Source organism: Macrobrachium nipponense, chromosome 35 (genome assembly GCF_015104395.2).
Source record: "Macrobrachium nipponense isolate FS-2020 chromosome 35, ASM1510439v2, whole genome shotgun sequence".
NCBI classification, from domain to species: Eukaryota; Metazoa; Arthropoda; class Malacostraca; order Decapoda; family Palaemonidae; genus Macrobrachium; species Macrobrachium nipponense.
The window spans coordinates 51,200,413-51,220,260 of NC_061096.1; the positions used below are offsets into that span (position 1 = coordinate 51,200,413).

At 37.2% G+C, this 19,848-nt stretch overlaps 1 protein-coding gene across 6 annotated transcripts in view; it reads left to right on the plus strand.

Annotated features, from left to right (window-relative positions):
- LOC135208758 (uncharacterized) overlaps positions 1-13,515 on the plus strand; it is a 65,337-nt gene extending 51,822 nt beyond the window's left edge. For all 6 annotated transcript variants that reach the window (XM_064241265.1, XM_064241263.1, XM_064241267.1 and 3 more), the window contains 2 exons: positions 7,072-7,236; positions 8,789-13,515. In XM_064241265.1, coding sequence (XP_064097335.1) covers positions 7,072-7,236; positions 8,789-11,037 — 2,414 coding nt within the window. In that variant the 3' untranslated portion in view covers positions 11,038-13,515. The remainder of the gene's footprint in view (positions 1-7,071; positions 7,237-8,788) is intronic.
- Positions 13,516-19,848: the final 6,333 nt, after the last annotated feature.

Below are 19,848 nucleotides of genomic sequence, written 5' to 3' on the forward strand. Positions count from 1 at the left end.
TAACTTATCCTAGCATGAATGCCCGTGGTAAGAGAGGGCTAGGGTTTCCTGTCAAACAAATTGGTCCCGTCCAGTTGTCAGACCCTTGTATTAGCTCATCAACTAATAGGTCACGTCCTAGTTGGAAGCTACTAAGGCTTAGCAGGCTAAGAGGCAGGAATGCTGAAGTCAGCTACCTTAGCAGGTAAGGAATCTAAGAGTATTTTAAATTTTAAATTTTAAATTTTTAAAACTCTTACAATGTTGCTGTCTTTGACCCACCTCCAAATGTGTCAATCAGCTATATATATACCTGCCAGGTAAGTGTCATACATGAAAATGATGTTATTATGATATAACAAAGTTTCATGTATACTTACCTGGCAGGTATATATAATTAAATTCCCACCCACCTCCCCTCAGGAGACAGGGTTTCAGAGAGAAAAATCTGACGAAAATGGGAATGATTCCGAGCACCAGCGCCACGGGAGGCGTGGGGTGGCGATCACCTGAACTACCAGTGATCTAGCGGTTGCCGCGAGTTTTGAAAATTCTGCCAGTGCGAACAGAGAATATAGCTATATATATACCTGCCAGGTAAGTATACATGAAACTTTGTTATATCATAATAACATCATTTTCAGTACCTCCGTCTTAGGATTTTGGAAACTTCATTGCCGCTAAGTATCCTAATTGTCTTTTAATTTATTTACTTGGATTTGTGGCTAGGCATACGCTATCTTAAATTGATTTGAATTTGATTCATTTTTGCATAAGATATCTGAAGTCTAGTTAGGCTAGTTTCAGAGGGTGTTGTCTGCAAAGATAGGGTGTGGCTACCGAAAGCTTCGGTAGTTCCGCACTTGGGGGGCGCAATTAATCAGTAAACATGTCTATTTCCGTAAGGAAAAAGTATGATTCGTATGGACGCAATTAATCAGTAAACGTGTCTAATTCCATAAGGAAAAAGTTTGTTAGTATGTACGCTATTAATCAATTACGAAAGTCAGGGTAGTGATACTGCTAAACCTTCCTTCCGGAGACTTCTATTTTGCCTAACGCTGTAGTATGCGGCTACGGGTTATGACTATTGTCTGCGAGAGGTGATCGCTCTCCTTCATTGTTGTGAAGAGTTCTACTTCTGTTTTTGTTACGCCTAACCCTGTAATGTTGCCTTCGGGCCCTAAAACAGTGTCTGTAGAGGTTATTGCCCTTTCTCTTATACTATTTCGATTCGTAACTTAGAATCGAAAGTGTTTGCTTTAGAGAGCAATAGTGAAGTGGCTAAGTGCAGTAGGAGACAGTGCCCCTTGTGTAGTGGAGGGTGCGTCAGATCGGCCTTATAACGCCTCTAGGTCTAGACCTCTGTCGAACTCCCAGAACCAAGGGAGGAGGGCATGTCGAAAGCCGAAGGAGGGTTACAGGGAACCCACCGATCTGGCGTGCCTTCGGCAGTTTCTGATGAAAATACCCAGACTGCCAAAGTGCGTGCACCTGAAGGATTGCTGAAGGATTTCTCGTCCTCCGAGGCGTCCTCCTCCGCGCACAAGGGTTGGTTGGAGCTCTCGGAAGGACTCGCGCCCTCTAAGAAGCTTTATAGAAGAGGACGCTTCACGTCCCTTCTCCCTCGTTATGTGTTTCAGTGAGAAGTAAGAAGGCGAAAGTTGCCTGATCACGTGTACTTCTTTCCACCAAGAAATAGGAAAAAGAAGGCAGTTTCTCTCGCTTGTTTTGACGCCTGTCAGGAGCGTGACGCTTTTCTGCACGCTTATTTGGACGATCGGCTTGAACAGGACGCTCGGATGGAGCACTCACCAGTGGACGCCGAGCGTCCTCGCCAGTGGCCGCCGAGCGCGCACCAGGACGCCGAGCGTCCTCAAGCCAGTGGACGCCGAGCGTCCTCGTCAGTGGACGCCGAGCGCGCACCAGGACGCCGAGCGTCCTCGCCAGTGGACGCCGAGCGCGACACCAGAACGTTTCTGTTGAACTCTTCAAGCTCTTGTTTAAGATTTGAGCCTCAGAAAGTGAACAGAACTTCGTCTTCGAAACCCAGCAAGACCTCGGGTTTCGTGAATTCAAGAGGTCTCTGTCAATATTATATTGCTTTTCGCAAAGGTGGATGGAGTTAAGGAAAGCTCAAGGGAAGATCTCGTTTTCTCTACCTCAGTCAAGACTTTGAGATAAGACAGTTACGGTTATGCAAAGGCTCGACGTCCTGAACGTCAGGATTTTCGGCAACGTTCAGTAGGATTCTTGCAAAGGCACTCATCAAAAGGACGCTCTTCAGGAAAGCGCAAGACAAGACTTCCTTTGCCATACTGCCAATAAATTTAAAGCTTTTTAGACCATCTGAAAGGGTTTTTCAGATGATAAGATTTTGTTAGTTTCTAGTCGAGACTTCCATGCCGATTGAGCATCGTCGTTCTACCTACCGTAAGCCCAGTCTTTTAACAGGATTCTTGTCCCTTCCTTGTTTGAGACGGGTAATCGAAAAATAAAAGGCTCGACTTCCTGGATTACGTTTTGTCAATTCAGTGACTTTCCCCCATTGACAATATACTATCGTTTTGTCAAGTAAGTGGGTCTCCCCTCATTGACAAAATATCTCTCTGTACCGTTAATGGGTTAGTTTCTCATTGAAAAACATCTCATTAACTTGATATTGCGTAAGCGAATAAGGACAAGGTTCGGAAGAGCTCTCCTTCCTCATTCGCAGACTCGTACAAGAAATAGACTTGTAGACTACGTCAATGAACGCTTATGTCCAGTATCTTAAGAAGCTTGAGATGTCTGCTTCGATTCTATAAGTTTTGTTCATGAAACTTGCCTGTCAGATATGTATGTAGCTGTATTTCCGAATTCAGCTATATATATGTCTGCCAGGTAAGTATGAACAAACTTTATTGTGATATAATAAAATTTTTTGCCTTGCGTTATTTTACTACTGGTTGGTTCAAGTCATACACGCTTGCTGTAGTTACCTCTTCGGATGGCAACCGAGAGGTCTATTGTATACTATTTTAAGGACATTTAATCGTCACTCCCTGCAGCCTTCCAGGAGTTTCCGATTTATCTTTTACCGTTGTATGGTAGTGTTCTGACGACACAAACGCATCTATATATTTAGCGTTTCTGTTTCGCTTAAATATACCACGCTTGAGAGTCTCTTTTTGTTCAAAAAATAACGGACCTATTTCTTCGTAGAATAGGGTAGCTGGCAACCCAGACATAAAGTTAAGAGACGACGTTCGTAAGCTGCTGGCTGCTGCTGTGTCTGACTGTCCAAGTTCCAACCGAGCCACCAGTAACAGATCGTGCGCTGTCATGCGCTGTAGGTTACGTCTCTCTCTCCTGCGGGATTGACTGACTAACCGTATCTCTGTGCTGGCGGTTACGTCTCTCCTGCGGGGATTGACTGAACTACTGTATCTCTGTCCTACAATCACGGACTTTAGCCTAAGATTGAGGGGATTTCTTACGTGAATGAATAAACGTTGCATTAGTTTTGCCTTACTATGTTCAACAGAGTTATCTCTTAATCCTTTCGGTGCTCGTTACCGCACGGTATAGAACTACGAGTCTACCGCAACATTGCACTTTTATATGCTCTCCTGCTTAGGCAAAGCGCAGCCTTATAGGGAAGTAAGCATACTCGGGGAGGGAATGGATGAGCTTGCTGGGGACCATTTCCTTCCTGAAGAAGTTTGTTTCCCGAATAGACTGCAATTCAGACCACAGTTTTGTCCTACCGGGAAACTGAAATATTATTCAAGATCTAGGAATTATTCTGAAACATCTCTCAGTGCGTCATGATAGAAAGAAGGTGCCGGACATCTGGATAGTGTTTCAGATGTCCTGGATCTTAATCTGAAAGAAGTAAATGCAATTCGGTAGTCCCTCCAGTCCTCGAAACGAGTTTTTGGAACCAGTGGTCCACATCAACTCTGATATTCCACAGCTCTCTCATATCTTAAGAAGTATCTTCTCCCGGTCCCTGCTCGAGTTTACGAGAAAGAGCCTATTATAACAACAGGCGTAGAATGTAACGATCATCTAGAGGTTCGTTACAGGATTGCAAAAGTCCGTACGAATCGTCTCGATCGACGGCAGCAACGATAGATTACTAACATGCTAGGTATTTTAATTAAGTGGTGTTCTTTTTGGTTGTCTGAGAGGGTTATTTCCTCTTCAGTATGTGAAGTGTAATGTGTTACGTTAGCTTTGTGTGTGGTTCAGGTGGTCTAACTTATCCTAGCATGAATGCCCTGGTAAGAGAGGGCTAGGGTTTCCTGTCAACAAATTGGTCCGTCCAGTTGTCAGACCCTTGTTATTAGCTTTCTCAACAAACAGGTCACATCCTAGTTGAGAGCTACTAAGGTTTAGCAGGCTAAGAGGCAGGACCTACGAAGTCAGCTACCTTAGCAGGTAAGGAACTTAATAAATAATTTTAAAAATTAGTTAATTTTTGAATTATGACGATGTTGCTGTCTGTGACCCACCTCCAAATGTGTCAATCAGCTATATATATACCTGCCAGGTAAGTGTCATGCATAAAAATGATATTGTTATGATACAATAAAGTTTTATGCATACTTACCTGGCAGGTATATATAAATTAAATTCCCACCCTCCTCCCCTCAGGAGACAGGGTTCAGAGAAAATCTGAGGAAAACGGGAATAGTTCCAAGTACCAGCGCCACGGGAACGTGGGGGAGATCACCTGAACTACCAGTGGTCTAGCGGTGCCGAGAGTTTTGAAAATTCTGCCAGTGCGAACAGACAACAGAGAATGTTGTTTGACAGATTTGCATCTGTCAAACAAACAAAGACCTTCACGATCATTGAGGTCTGTGGAATCTCGATTCTAGCTCACCATCTACTTTTTGCCTCGCCTGTTTTCTCGGAGTCAGGCACACCGTGCGAGATCAGGCGACATATAGTAGCCCTGAGTTTCTTATTGACGAAGTCGATTGCGGACGACGTTGGGTTGCGTTGATACACCCCCAAGGTTTGCTTAGATTGAATCGCCCAGGCAGTCCAGACACTCATCCTTCAGCTAAGAATAGTGCCTTTTGGTCTTCAGGGTACAGCCTTGCTGTCCTTGATTCGTCTGACCTGGTCAACTGGTCGTTCACCTGACTTTAGTACAGACTGTGCATTTCCGGATCGAAGCTTTCAATATGGAACTTAGACGTAGTCTGAAGTTCGTGATGTCAAAGCATTCGAACCTCTCCTGCCTGTTAACTTCTTGTATGTGATCAGGAAGGCCTTCTTCTAACCACCCTAGATACGACAAAGAGGGTTAGTGAGATTTTAAGCCATCGTCACAAGTTTTGGCTTTAGAGAACACAAGGAGGTGTGCTCTCTAAGCCTTTCGTTATGGCCTAAGAATGGAAACCCTTTTTGTCCTTGGGCCAGGATCTTGGAAGCAAGGATGGCACAAGTTAGTGGGCAGGAGCCAGAGAGAGTCCTGTGCCCTGTCAGGTCTCTCTAGTTTTATCTACTTAAAATCAAGAAAGTCGAAGTCAGTCGGGCAATCTGCAGTGTTCGAAAAAGACCAGACTTGCCCATAATCGAAGTACACCCGGTTTTGTAAGGAGTTCTTCAAAAATGACTCCTTCATTGTGTTTGCACAAAGATTTGAAAGCTTTTTTTATCTGAATGCATCACGAGGTGAGGGCGCGGCCTCGGAAGCATTTCAACAGAGCATGGCACTCAGCAACATCCTGAGTACCTTGTTTTAGCGAAGCAACTCTGGGTTCACTTCACACTCCCTGCGAGATGTGAAGATGGCATATGAGATCTGCTGCTCGCTAGGGCCATACGTGTCTGCAGACACAATCTTGGGGGCAAGAAGTACTACTCATCCTATCCTGTAGAAAATGGTTAGGAAGAGCTCTTAATTTAGTTGTGGAGTCGCTGACAACGGCGACTTCTTAACTCTGAAGCCTTAGTTAATTAAAAACACATTAACTTTGGCTAGGTTGGTCAGGTGGTGATATATATAATTATATATATATATTTATTTTACTTCTTAGCCCTCATGGTATGGTCAATATGGTCTAGTCACATTGTGGTCACGCCCCCGTTGACAGATCATCTGGAGTGCACCAGCTTCATAGGTCTCTACCTCGCTGGCAACTCTAGTAAAGCAGAAGCAGACTTGGGTGACAGTAATCACGAAGTCGGCTATGCTAACAGGTGGAACCAAGATGTAAATCATCTGCATGCATTTGTGTCCCAAAATCCTTCTATTCTGTCCCTTCCCACCTCCAACGGTGGGGTTCAACTATATATATATATCTGACAGGTAAGTTCATGAGCAAAATGATATTGTTATGATACAATAAAGTTTGTTCATACTTAACTGGCAGATATATATATATATTCAAGTACCCACCCACCTCCCCTCAGGGGACAGTGGAAATAAAAATTATGAATAGAAAATGGGAATGGTTCCTGATACCCGCCTCCCAGCGGCGGGAATGGGTACTAACCACCTGGCCGACCACTGCGTGTGTCGGAAGTTTTTTTAAATTCTGTCGGACTTCAGAAAAATACAGCTATATATATACTGCCAGGTAAGTATGCATAAAAACTTTATTGTATCATAACAATATCATTTTCTTTACATTTAACTTGCCAGTTAGATATGAGTAAAATCACCAGTAAGTGGTTTGTGTCTATGGAACTTAAATGATATTTAAATTTTTGTATATTTTATAAATCGTTATACTAAAACCTTTGTGTAGACCCAATCAAGCTAGGTTAGTTGCAGAGGAAAAATAAGGTTAGAAATTGTGGAAGTGGAAGAAACAATTCAGAGATTAATGATCAAACATTTTATTACTAGAGAAGTAGTACTGACCAGAGGTCTATTTTTTTTTAGTTTACTGTAAGAATTGGCATTTTAATTTTATTTTGTATTTTGTATAAGAACATTGCTGTTAATGCAGTGATACATTTTTTTTTATTTATCCTATGCAATACTTTTGGGAAACATTGGGTATCAAGTAATTAAAATGCAGTATTTTGTGAAATTATTCACATTGATGTCAATTGAAAAAGGCTTAATATAATTATATTTCACAGGATCTCTCTTGTTCGACATATACAACCGTCAATTTTTGATGTTTGTGAGCCTTGTTTGGGTGGCAGTGTCAGTTACAGTGTTGCCTTTCACTGTACCAACAGCTCTTTGGTGGACATTCACAACCACTGCTGCTTTAGGTGTCGGCCTTGGTTTTCTATTCACAGGTGAGTAATCCTAACTACATTTGTGGGGTATATATACAAACTTCATATTACTATGCAGAAGCAAAGTACTATGGTGTAGCTCTAAGAAAATGAGGATATAATCTATAGTTATGTAAAATCCTTATGAAATTATATATATTTTATATATATATAACCACATAAGAACTTGACATCTTTGTGGGTTATATCCCCGCATACGTATTACTATTTACAAATACTACAGTAGGGTACATTTCTTCAGTGGTTATTCTCCCCCAAAGCCACCACAATAAAACAATATCTGCACTATCTACTTTATTCATCTATCCTTATCTATCCATTGAGTACTAAATTACTAGTATCAGTTCATTTGATTAACTACTCCATTGCTCCCTTTGTATATAGAATCTCTCTTTCCCATGTAAATTGATGTCTTCATTTTCCTATTTTCTTTGTGGCTTTTGTAGTCACTCTTCTATTGATCTGAAGGAAGGGGTCCATATTTATTTCAGATTACATTGTAACACCCATAAGCCACTGCTTGACATATTTTCTCCATGGAGATTGTCATTCTCGGGTACTAAGTCCTGTGACTGTTGTCTCTCAGTCTCTAAGTTATGAAATTCTTTTCTTGTGCTTATTTTCAGTGTTTTGTTCTTTAACAGGAAGATGTACTGGTTCTATTTAAGTTTGCTCTTATTGTTTACTGTTACCTTTTATACTTATGCTTGTACATTTAGGATAGACAGCCCATGGGTCTTTGCATATAGTTTTAGGATAAACAAACCCATGGGTCTTTGCATGTAGGTTTAGGATAGACAAGCCATTGGTCTTCATTCATAAAATAAAAAAGAAATTTTCTAAGAAGTTTAGGCTCCATTCTCACAACCAAGGTTTAATTACTTTTCTTCCAAATGTGGCTGAAACTTTGCCTCAGAGTGGTCCTATTTTATATTTTATCTGCATATTTTAAAAACAATAATGTTTAATATATGAACTGGCTTCTTTGTCTTTATGCAAAATTATTTGTACTGTACATATATAAAATAGAGTTTGTCCCTTGTTTGATAGTATAGTATTCGCACACTCCGAATTCACAGACTCCTGTATTTGCGAATTTCTCTATGGAACATACGTATAGTACCCCCATTATTTGCAGAAAATTCGCCTTGGTATTTTTCTATGAGAAATATCCACAAATTCCAGTTTTTTTCATCAATTCCATCATAAAATGCACTTTTTGTGATAAAACTATTGAATAAACAGGTTTAAACATTTTTAGTGGGTTTTTCTTGAGTTTTAACTAATAAAATAGACAGTTTTAAGCATTTTTATAGGGATTTCAACTGTACATGGATTCTAGCTATTTGGGGAGCAGGGGTGGGGGGGAGTTCTGGTACTCATCCCCTGTGAATGCAGGGGGAGCGCTGTACTTGATTTAAACCATATTACTCTTAAAAATCAATGCTTGATTTCATCATTTCATTCTTGGGTAGATATTAAGTTTACTTTTTCATTAGGGAGTGAGATGGTATAAATTTTTTTTTAATAAGTATATCATGTGTTTTTTCAGGTGGAAATGTTTTGTGCCTAGACCTTTGGGGACGACAAGGTGGTGCTTCTCTACAATCTCTACACTTCAGTTTTGCTGTTGGAGCATTCATAGCACCATTGGTCATCCATCCATTCTTTGTTGGGATGCATCCTGCAGAATTACACAACTTGACAGTAGTGCCAAATGATTTAACATCCCAAGCATCAGAAGCAGTACGGTATGTACGAGAGGCTAAAGACTTTAATAATAATGAATCGTTAAACTTCAGCTCCCTTACTCCTGAGGAAATTAAAGAGCTCACTTACCCTACTCAGCATTCTTCTTTTGAGTCATCAACAAATGTGTCTTCAGTTACAGCCATCACGCTTTTGAATAGAAATCAAAGTGAAGTTGTTTTACCAACAACTTCATTACCCCCATCAAACACATCTCATGCTGCAAATGGTACTGAAAAACTCAGTGAAGTGAAAAAACCCTCATATACCAATGGAAATAACTTGAAGCCAGATTTTGAATCACGATGGCAGAAATCCCCCCAGAAAAATACACAAAGTGAAGAGGGTAAGCAGCCTGATAAGAGTGAAAGTACCACTGTCCATTCTTTGAATGGGGCTGATAGTGGTAATTTTTCTACAGCTTCTACTTATACTAGTAAAGCTGCAGTTACTAATGGAATTACAGAAATGTCAACGAGTCCGAGTCCTCCTTCCATGAGTACTGCCAAAATTTCACTTTCTACAATTGACACACCGTCATTAGAGGAGGTTAAAGCTCCTTCCGAAGTGCTTTTACCCTCTAATATTCAAAAAGATATACTATCTTCTACTGGCAAACCATCTCCAGTGAATATAACCACTCCAGCTTCCACTTTAATACCATCTACATCCACAGCTACAACTGTTGCAACAACTGTGTTTGTAACCACTTCATCGTCAACCACAACAACATCTAAACCACCTAAGATAATTACGGGGCAGTCATTTCCTGTAACTCCTGTTCCACAACTGATAATGCCTGATCCCCAGGATGAATTGCATGGAACAGAAAAAGAGTACTTTACTTCTAATGAGGGAAATTATAAAACCCAAGCTGCAGTTAGCATAAATCCTGAGAATTTAGGCTTGGATAATGAATCTGAAGTAAGTTTTCACCATGAAATGTATGTTGATGATAGTCCAGTTGATGATAATATTAGTATACCAGAACCGGAGGTATTAGATCTCAAGGAACCTGTCAAGGATGAAGCTTCACTTTCTATGGAAGCTACCACAGTTTCAACAAAAAATCCACTTGGACAGTCCATAATACATTTTCTTAAACCAGGAACATACAGTAATGGTAGTGATGAGAATAACCAGTTTTTAGATAATATGGCTCAACATTTTAAAGAATATGGGGTAACTAAAGTCCATTTAGCATACATATGTATTGGGATATTCATCATCCTTAATGCTCTTATATCTGTAGTTATCTTGTGCCATAATCCTAGAGAGCCAAGATCAAAACAAGAGGATGGAAATAATGATGAATATCACAGAGGAAGAATGATATTGTTTGTAGTCATATTTTCTGTATTCATGTTTATGGCTGAATCATTGCAAGGAGCAGTTCATCATCTCTTAGCTTCATCAACAACAAACACTGGACTGGATGTCATTAAGGAATCTGGATTAGATGGCCAGGCTTTATTTTGGGGTCTAGTATGTCTGGTTCGCTTTTTGTGTATTATGTTATCAGGTTGTTTGAGGCTAAAACCTGGAAAACTATTAACTATAGCAATCATTTTCTCTGTGATTGGTTCCATATTCATGACTATAGGATCTTTTGGTAAAGAGGATTTCCTCTGGGGAGGGATAATTTTTATGGCCTTAGGATTAGCTCCAATTTTACCAACTAGCTTACTTTGGATGGCTCAGTATATGAGAGTTACTCATCGCATGTGTGCACTAATGATAATTCTGGCCTCATTTGGAAACTCCATTACTCACCTTGCTTTAACTCATGTCATTGGGAGCTCTCATCTTTATGCATATATTTTAATTTTCATCAGTGGTAACTCGTTATTCTTTTTATTTTTATCAATGTGTATTTTATATACTGCACAACGTAGTAAGACTCTAGGTGTACCAATTGGATATCAATTAGCTAGTCAGCATGAAGAGGAAGATAGCATAGAACTTACTCCATCTGGGAGTGCAGTATTTACACCAAGTGATCCAAGAATAAGAGAAAATGGAGAAGCTGGTCAATCACTTTTAATTGATTAGGATAAGTGGAAAAAATTTAAACTTATTTGTACTGTATATCATATTTGAACACTATGAATTAAACTACATGTACTCAGATGTTTGCGCAAGTATGTATCTCTCTCTCTCTCTCTCTCTCTCTCTCTCTCTCTCTCTCTCTCTCTCTCTCTCTCTCTCTCTCTCTCTCAGGGCAAAAGTGTTTATTACTTGGAAACCAGTTGCAGCTGGAGAAAACCCATTACCTTAACGTTCTTATTGGGATCATTCAGGTACAGTATAGTCCCTTGTGAAGCTCAATGACAGGAAGACTGTATCTAGCAAAAGCTAGTTTTTATTGTCTCTGACAGTTTACACTGTCTGGCATTCTAGAGGGTACTGAAGGGTCTTTGTAATGTCCGTTTGGCCCCCTCCTACATTGCTGTTTGTCTCTGTTTTTGTCTATTTCATTTGGTCTTTTCATATTTAGCTGTCCAACTTCTTTAACTTTACCTTGCTCTTTTATAAGAACAAATCTGTTTGGTTAGACCTATGAGAGTTTAGAAACGTGATTAAATGGGCTCAGTAAAGTAATTTGTAACGCACGAATAATATTAGTAGCTTTGGCTATATTGTAGCAATATGTAATTATTGTAAATTACGTAAAACTGTAAATATATTTTTGCACTCTGAAGCCAAGGAAGAGAGAGGTAGTTAGAAGAATAGGGACATAGGAATAAAAACTTTGGAAAGAAGTCAAGAAGCATTAATGGAAATTCTCATTAAGTATAGATCTAAAAAGTTATACAAGAAAACCATTGTAGGGCATTCAAAAGTCAGCAGAAGAGTGTGGTGTGACATCTAGGAAGGACCAACTACAAAGAAAAACAGTGGAGAGATAGATATGTAAAGAGGGGCATATAATGAAATATGTAGTCTTCAAACCATGGTTAGGCACAGCAGAATCAGATTGGTGAAAGGAAATGTGTAGGTTAGCAAAGAGAATAAAAAAGACTGAAAAACATTAAATGGGGAAGAAACTATGTAACAGATGGGAATCGAGAAAGTATAGCTGAAGAGAGAAATAATGCAGTTTTAGTGACACGACTTGTCATATGTACAGGACCAGAAAATCAGTAAGAATTGGAGAATATTTGTGAAGGTTAAGAGTTCCATGGAGTAGTTGGGAAATTGTAAAACCCAAGATCCAGCAGGAATAGTAAGTAGTTCGTTAAAAGCATCAGACTAGTCATTGGAGAGTTGGCAAGAATATATTAAAATCTTGTACAAGAAGAAAAGGGACTACAGAAGTAGGAAATGAGTATTAATACTCTAATAGTATGCAAGTGAAATTGGGATGAGATACAGTGTGAAATGTGAGTAAGACTGCTGAAGTACAGTGAGAAAACAGAAGAAAGTTTTAGAGGAAAGATTGATAAAATAGTGATTGAACCATGCCCTAATTTCCAGAGTAAGGATGATGATAGGCAAGTCAGAAGAATTTTTGGTAAATGGTAGTATATACATGTTGATACATAATTGGTGATGTCTGCCAAGAGTAAAAAATATCTTTGTTTTGTAGTACATACTTTTAGTGTTGGAGAAACCTGCAAAAGATGGCAGAAAGGTATCCATTCAGCAATGCTGTGCTACAAATAAGAGCAGCAAGTTAAGTCCACAGAGTTATTGCTGTTAATAGTATTGTTTTTTTTGTTCACATAATCCAAACATTGAAATGGAACAGGCTCAATTGTAATTAGTGGGTAGAACAAGCTTTCACAAAAAGTAAATTATGTCTTGGGGGCAGAATGAGATTGGCAAATAACTTGATAGACTTGGTATTTTTAGAGTTCGGCCTCACATCCAGATGGTGACACCTCTTTTAATGCTGACAGTAATTGCATTCCATATCTGGGTGGATAGAATAACCTCAGCAAAGGAAGCATCTTGCACCGTCATATTTTATGACCAGCACTCATAGCACTTTTATTGAATGGAATTAACAGTGGTTCCAGAGCATTATGTTGAACACCAGACAATAAACATACTTTAAGTATTAACTCACATTGGTGGATGTTCAAAAAACTGAATATCAAAAGCATGGTACACATTGCTCAAGTTGCAAAACATATACGTACATAATGTAGAAAAGCACCATGCCCAGTGGTGTCACTGGCAACTCTCAATTTCATTGGTTCAAAGATTAATCCCTGCTCAGGGTAAGAAAGATTTTCACAGACACATGACCTTAATGCCCTTGTGAGTTAGTGGTGGGGGTTTGAGGTGTCCATGGGTATACCTGCTGATTCATCAGCAGCCATTTCTCTTGCTCCCCCAGGTCTCCCATGGTTAAAAGGGGGATGGGCACTGATCATATGTAACAGTGCAATGATGTGTCCCTTGTCTCTGCTACTCATTAGTGATCTTAACATTTGTATGATTTAAATTACCAAATCAAAGATTGCTGTAGAATTTTAATGTGTATTAATTTTGAATGTAGCCAATCAGATTGAAAAGGGTATACGTAGAGGGCCATCACTACAAGCCTTGAACCCAAATGAAGAAACCTAAACTACCACTGGAGTCAGGGTTTTGAGAGTGGCTTTTACAATTATATATACTATATATATACTATATATGTGTGTGTGTGTGTGTGTGTGTGTGTGTGTGTGTGTGTGTGTGTGTGTGAAGCCATAGACACTCCAAATTCTTCCCCAATCTTTCATGTACATAATGCTATCTTCGTTAATTCATCTGTTCCTTTATTCATCTCATCTGTCATGCTGCCATCATTTGAAATATATACTCCTAAAGAATTTTAGAAATCTAATGCTTTCATTCTTCCACTATCCATATTCACTTTCACTTATTCATATTCCTAGTTCCAATTTACTATCATAACCTTCTTTTAACTTCATATATACTATACTCAACTTTTTCTTGCAAATACTCTCCAACTCTTTTACTAATATGTATTCTCTCTCTAGTAATAATAACCAATCATCTGCTGCCAGCCATTCCATATTCCATTCATGACCCATTTTATTTCACAACTCCGCACCTACATCTATTGACCTTACTTTACATACTTCATGAATCCTACTTTACTTCCTCAATCAACTTTACAAACTTCATGAAACTTACTTTACTTCCTGAATCAATCCATCCCTAAAGATATGAAACAGCTATTGAGACTAAATAAAGCCATATTTCACATCCAGTTTTACTGTATACCAGACTGTCTGCTTCACTTCCATCACAAAAATTTTGTATCACTCAACAGCTCACCTTTTAAATTACATACCCTTAACACTCCTCATTTCTGCTTAATGTTTTAACCTTTTCATAGACCATGTATGCCACGTAATCTATTTTTCCATAACTTTCAAACTCGCATAACTCTATAATAGCAAACCCTTGTTCTACATACCCTCTTCTATGTCCAGACCCAACTGTTTGTTTCCTTGAGGCCTTCTTCCTTCTATCTTACCTTCTTATCAAAATTTTACCAAACAGCTTTCCTTTTTTGCTAAGAAAGGTTATGCCCATCAAAATGTTCGTCTGCTTAGTCACCTTTACCCTAATACTTCTGGAACCTATCTATTTTCCAAACTTATCTTATACACCCTAGTTGGTAACTCAGTCACTATCACCATACTGCACCATCTCACAAGAAACCTTATCAAATCCTGGTGTCTCCATTTTTCAACTTTTTAACTGCCCTTTTTACATCCCTAGCAGTAACATCTACAAGCACTTTTAAACATAAACTAAAACCTTCCTCTCTTAAATCATTATGTTATACCTCTACTCTATCTCCCAGTTTCTACAATTCCTCAAAATAGTATTCATTCCATTGCCAAAGGACTGTATTCTCATCAGACAACATCCCTGCATTTACATCTCTTACTTTGAAATCAGTTTCCAAATGAACCATGTTTTCTATGTGCAATTATTTCCTTGAAGTAAGTATACACTTACCTTCTTCCCATTGTGTTTACTCCCTTCCTTGTTGTCTTGCAATTCCACATTAATTTTTAAAATTTTTTTATTAACAACTACTAGTCACATCCCAGCATTCGGGCACATACATTTTTCCCTTCTTCCCCATCCTCCTAAAACTGCAAACTTCCTGCTGGCTATATAACCCCATCCTGAAATTTGAGAAATTTCTACACACTTCTTATATTCCTTCATACACATGCACACACTCAAACTCACACTATAATATATATATATATATATCATATAATATATATATATATATATATTATAGATATATATATCGTAATATATATATACATATATATATATATATATATAATATATATATATATATAATATATATATATATATATATATATATATAGTATATATATATATATATATATATATATCATAGTATATATATATATATATATATATAAGATATATATCTATATATATATATATATATATATATTATATATACGTATACTATATATATATATATATATATATAGATATATATATATATATAGATATATATATATATTAGATATATATAGTAATCATATATATACATAGATATGTGGTTTAGTTTTTCTATTCTGGAATAAAGACAAATACGTATTAAAAGATACTCATGAAAAATACTACCTATTGATTACTACTTAAATATATATGGTGGAATCTTTGTAATGAGATTTTCTCAACTCGGTATAATTTCATATATGTAGTATACATACTTTTGTTATGAGTATTGTGCAAGAAATCAAACATGAAGGTATTTTTTATGTTTAATAATTATTGTTCAAGTGATTTTATCTGAGCTATCTTTAAAGGTAGAAATCCTAGCATGTTTCATTACAGGGAAAAATTATGTATTAATGGAGGCAGTGCCTGGGTTACGGCTGTCTTGGTTTTACAGCATTTGGCTCACGGCGCCGTAAGCGGTTTTACAGTTGTTGTAACCCAGTTTTATGGTGCTTACGGCATCGTGAGCGCCATTTATTCCCATTATGTATTATTTTGATGTTCCAGTTTATGGCACTTTCCTGGTTACTGCGTGCTGTCAGGAATGGAACCCCAGCTGTAAACTGGCGACTGCCAACTATATAATAATCTCCTCTCAAAAGATAAAAAATAAGATTGCAAGAGTGCTTGTTCCTAGCCTCCAGTAACTGAATAACCAAGTTTAAAATGAGCATGTGAGACAAAGGATAAATGACTAGTACTTGGGTAGGAGACATTAATCATGTTTTTGAGTATTCCAGGAATATCTCCATGTCTCATGTCTTCTATCATGTGGAATGTACCTGGGCATCTGCCTTACTTGATGGAGGGTGTTTTGGAAATAGATTGCTTCACAGTGTGAGTATCAGCCAAAGGTTCCACTTTAATCTAGGTTGTTTAGCTGTATGAAACTCGGTTACTGTGGACAGAAAAATTTATTTCATCAAGCTTCTGCTAAGTTCCTGACACTCATGAATGAAGCTCAGTTGACAGTGAACTGGTTACAACCTCTGAGTACTAGTCTGTTGAAGTCTCAAGACTTTTGCCAAAGAACAATTCGGGTGTGAAAAGGCAAGTTTCAGTATTTATGACAGGAGAATTCATAGTCTGCTATCAAATGGAAATTTATGAAAAAGTAAGAGTTGGACTATTAGTGCTGAATTCATAAAGACAGAACCTGTCAAGTGCAAAGCTCAATTGGTGCTGAATGTGTTTACTGTAGGGAGCAGTAAGATTCTAGGTATGTATGCTGCATTGGATAGGTCAGGTCATTCCTTATTAAGGCACTAAGAGTATGGCAGAAAGTGTACTGTAATTTGATATTGTGACTGCAGTTTGTAGCAAACAAAGATAAAGATCAGTCATAGTACTTATTAAGGCATTCTTGTACAGAGCATCAGAGTGTATGTACATCTTTAGAGTGACTTGGGTTGGTCTTGTATATGGGCTCTGTTGCTTATTAGGATATGTGTTGGATCTGTGGTATGTTTTTTTGTAGATTTTATCCCCAAAGAGCATTACTTGATCTAGCTTTCTTGGGTATGAGTAATTACTCTTGTGCCAAAACTGCAGATTGGCAAATGTCTATCTCTCTTGTGACGGCTAAGGAAAAATTTGCTTTGGTCTACTTAAACAACAAACTGACTGGAATTTACTTGGAAAAAGGACAAAGTTGAGTAATATGAAGTTCACAAGAGGAAGGAGTGTGTTGGGAATAGTGGTAAAAGTTAAGAAACAATGTATCTTAAGCAATCTCCTCTAAAGGTAATCTTGGTATAAATATAGTATTTGGCCTAGCTAGATTGTGGAGAGGTGATCTTCATGTTTTGGTAAAATGCATACTATTTTTTAGCTGTAGGCAGTGTATTTTATAATGCAAGAAACTTATTTTAACTAAAAGTAAAGGCAATAGCATTTTAATTTCATTGTTTTTTTTTTATAATGGTCCTAAAATAGTAATGATGAACTGTTTGCCATGATGCTTTTGATTTTAGTATTGCATATGCAGATTTCAAGGGTTAATGCAGTTTCTAGAGAGTATTTAAGCTTGTCATCCATTGTTTCCTTCTGTGGTTTTGATCTGTGAAAATGTATTCAGTATTGTAGTTGTAGGAGGTAAGATTGCTGCCTGCCACTAGCAGGCATGAGAAATTTTTTTGTTATCTCCACACACTTTTCTTTGGGCTATTAAAATTCTTTTTTTTTTCTTTTTTTTCTTTTTGTAGTTGCAAGTGATGTTTCTATAATCTCAAACAGTTGCCCCATTTATGTTTTTTCAATAGAAGTCACATATAAAAATGAAATATTGACTTTGTTTGAATTTCCCAAAAATAAGTCGTAAGAAAATGTACAGGCGTTGAGCTTGATTCGCAGATAAATAAGTGTTCTGCTTTTTTCAAATCCCCCAGTAGATGACTTTATACTTCTTATTCACTTGTGAGATCCTGAGAATGGTGACTTGTGGAAGATGAACTTTTACAAGATGGTTTTGTATAAGGGGGGGCAATTTTCCTATCCGGTAATGAAACACTTTTGCTAAAAGAGAAAAAAGACAGTTTGACAATGCTATATGTGGCTGCAGTAGAATACTAGACACTTGGTTGTGATTTTATTAATTTGTCCAGGAATGATATAATTTTCTTCTACAAGAATTGCATGATTCTAACTTTATCTTTTAATTGCTTTAAAAGGGTAGATAGAGTGAGGAAATATAAATTTTGTATATAATTTTTCATAATAGGGAGAGAATTTGCACTGTAAGTATTTTGTTATAATTTTATATATCTTTGTAAAAGAATACGTAGTACGTATATGAGTTTGTTAAAAGTGAATTGCTTGATAATACATATCCTTGTAATTCATAATGATGAAGAGAACTGCATGATGTAGATAACTTGTTTAGGTTAGATATAACCTTTTGAAGTTTTGTGAAAAGAATAACAATAAGGAAAACAGTGAATGTGAATGTAATTTTGTGTCAACTGAGAAATAAGTGTTTGAGTTTGATACTACTGACTTGTTCCTTATTATGCTGACTTGATTGAATATTTTAAAAAATAAAGTTATTTGAAACTGACACTGACATTTTCTATGAACTTTATTTAATGGAGCTAGTGATATAAAACTTTATTCACGAGATATACAACTGATACTCTTTACCTAGGGTATCAGCTACCTATTTTGCACAAATGGTTAGTGGAACACTGATTATTATGATAGAGAATAAAAACAACACTATCTTAGATAGTAAAGTTGAAATTGATACAAAATATTTAGTATACAAATTCCCCTAGCCAATGTTTTAATTTCTTATTGTAATTCTTTAATGCTTTCACAAAGTTTGCAGTGCTGTTTTGGATGTTACTCACTGATGCAGAACAATTATTATTATTTATTTTTTTGTAAAGTATGCTTTAACATTTTTGTTGTAAATCATAATGATGATAGGCTTTTCAGTTGATGAAATATTGTGAGAAAGCATTATTTATAAAAAAAAATGTTATTTGGAATCTGTAAGAATCATAATGATCATCGAGAAATTTAATGCCAGTTATGGGATGTAAGTGGTTTTTAATAAAAGGTAAATAGCCCCTCAAAACTTCCATTGTGCGGGAATTATTCTCGTTCTGTGTTCAGTTGTTCTATATATGGTGTACTGTATTTCATCATTAGTATACTGTATTGTTGATAGATGTAGATTATGGTTAAGAGAGAAAATAATCCTATTTACGAGTTAAAATGTTTCCTGGAAATCTCTAGATATAAAAAGGTGTAGACGTGTAAATATTGTGTATGAACTTTGGAAGGCAAAGAGAAAACTTAAATAAGCCATCAAACCTTGTGTATTTCTTTACAAAAATTTATGTACATTCCAGATTAGCTATTAAGTTAAGGTCATTGTATAAACAAATGTAATTTTATACTTTAAAAAAAGATGATGGTGTTTTATTCCTATACCTTTTCTTAGTTGGCAATAGAGCAGAGAAATATTTAAAGAAAAGTGAATGAGACAAAGCAATGGGAGGATCTGATTGACAATTTTCAGAATACCAGTGCTCAGTGGCATGCCTCATTACCATAATTATATTAGTATTATATAAAAAGTAAATGAAAATCCATATTCCAGTGGATAAAAGTAGAAAATTACCTGCCACATGAAATGTTTTGCTGTTTTATAACTTTTTATAGATGTAGAACTCTTTACAAAATTCTGCTCCTAGCTTATGATAGCTCCTGCTATCACCTTCAGAGTGTCCTTGTGATATGATTTTCAGGCAGTGATCACTTGTTTATGTACTATATCTTCTAGCCAGTGATCTCATCCTTGAGCTATTGACTATTGCATACCTCCATGGGTTCCTT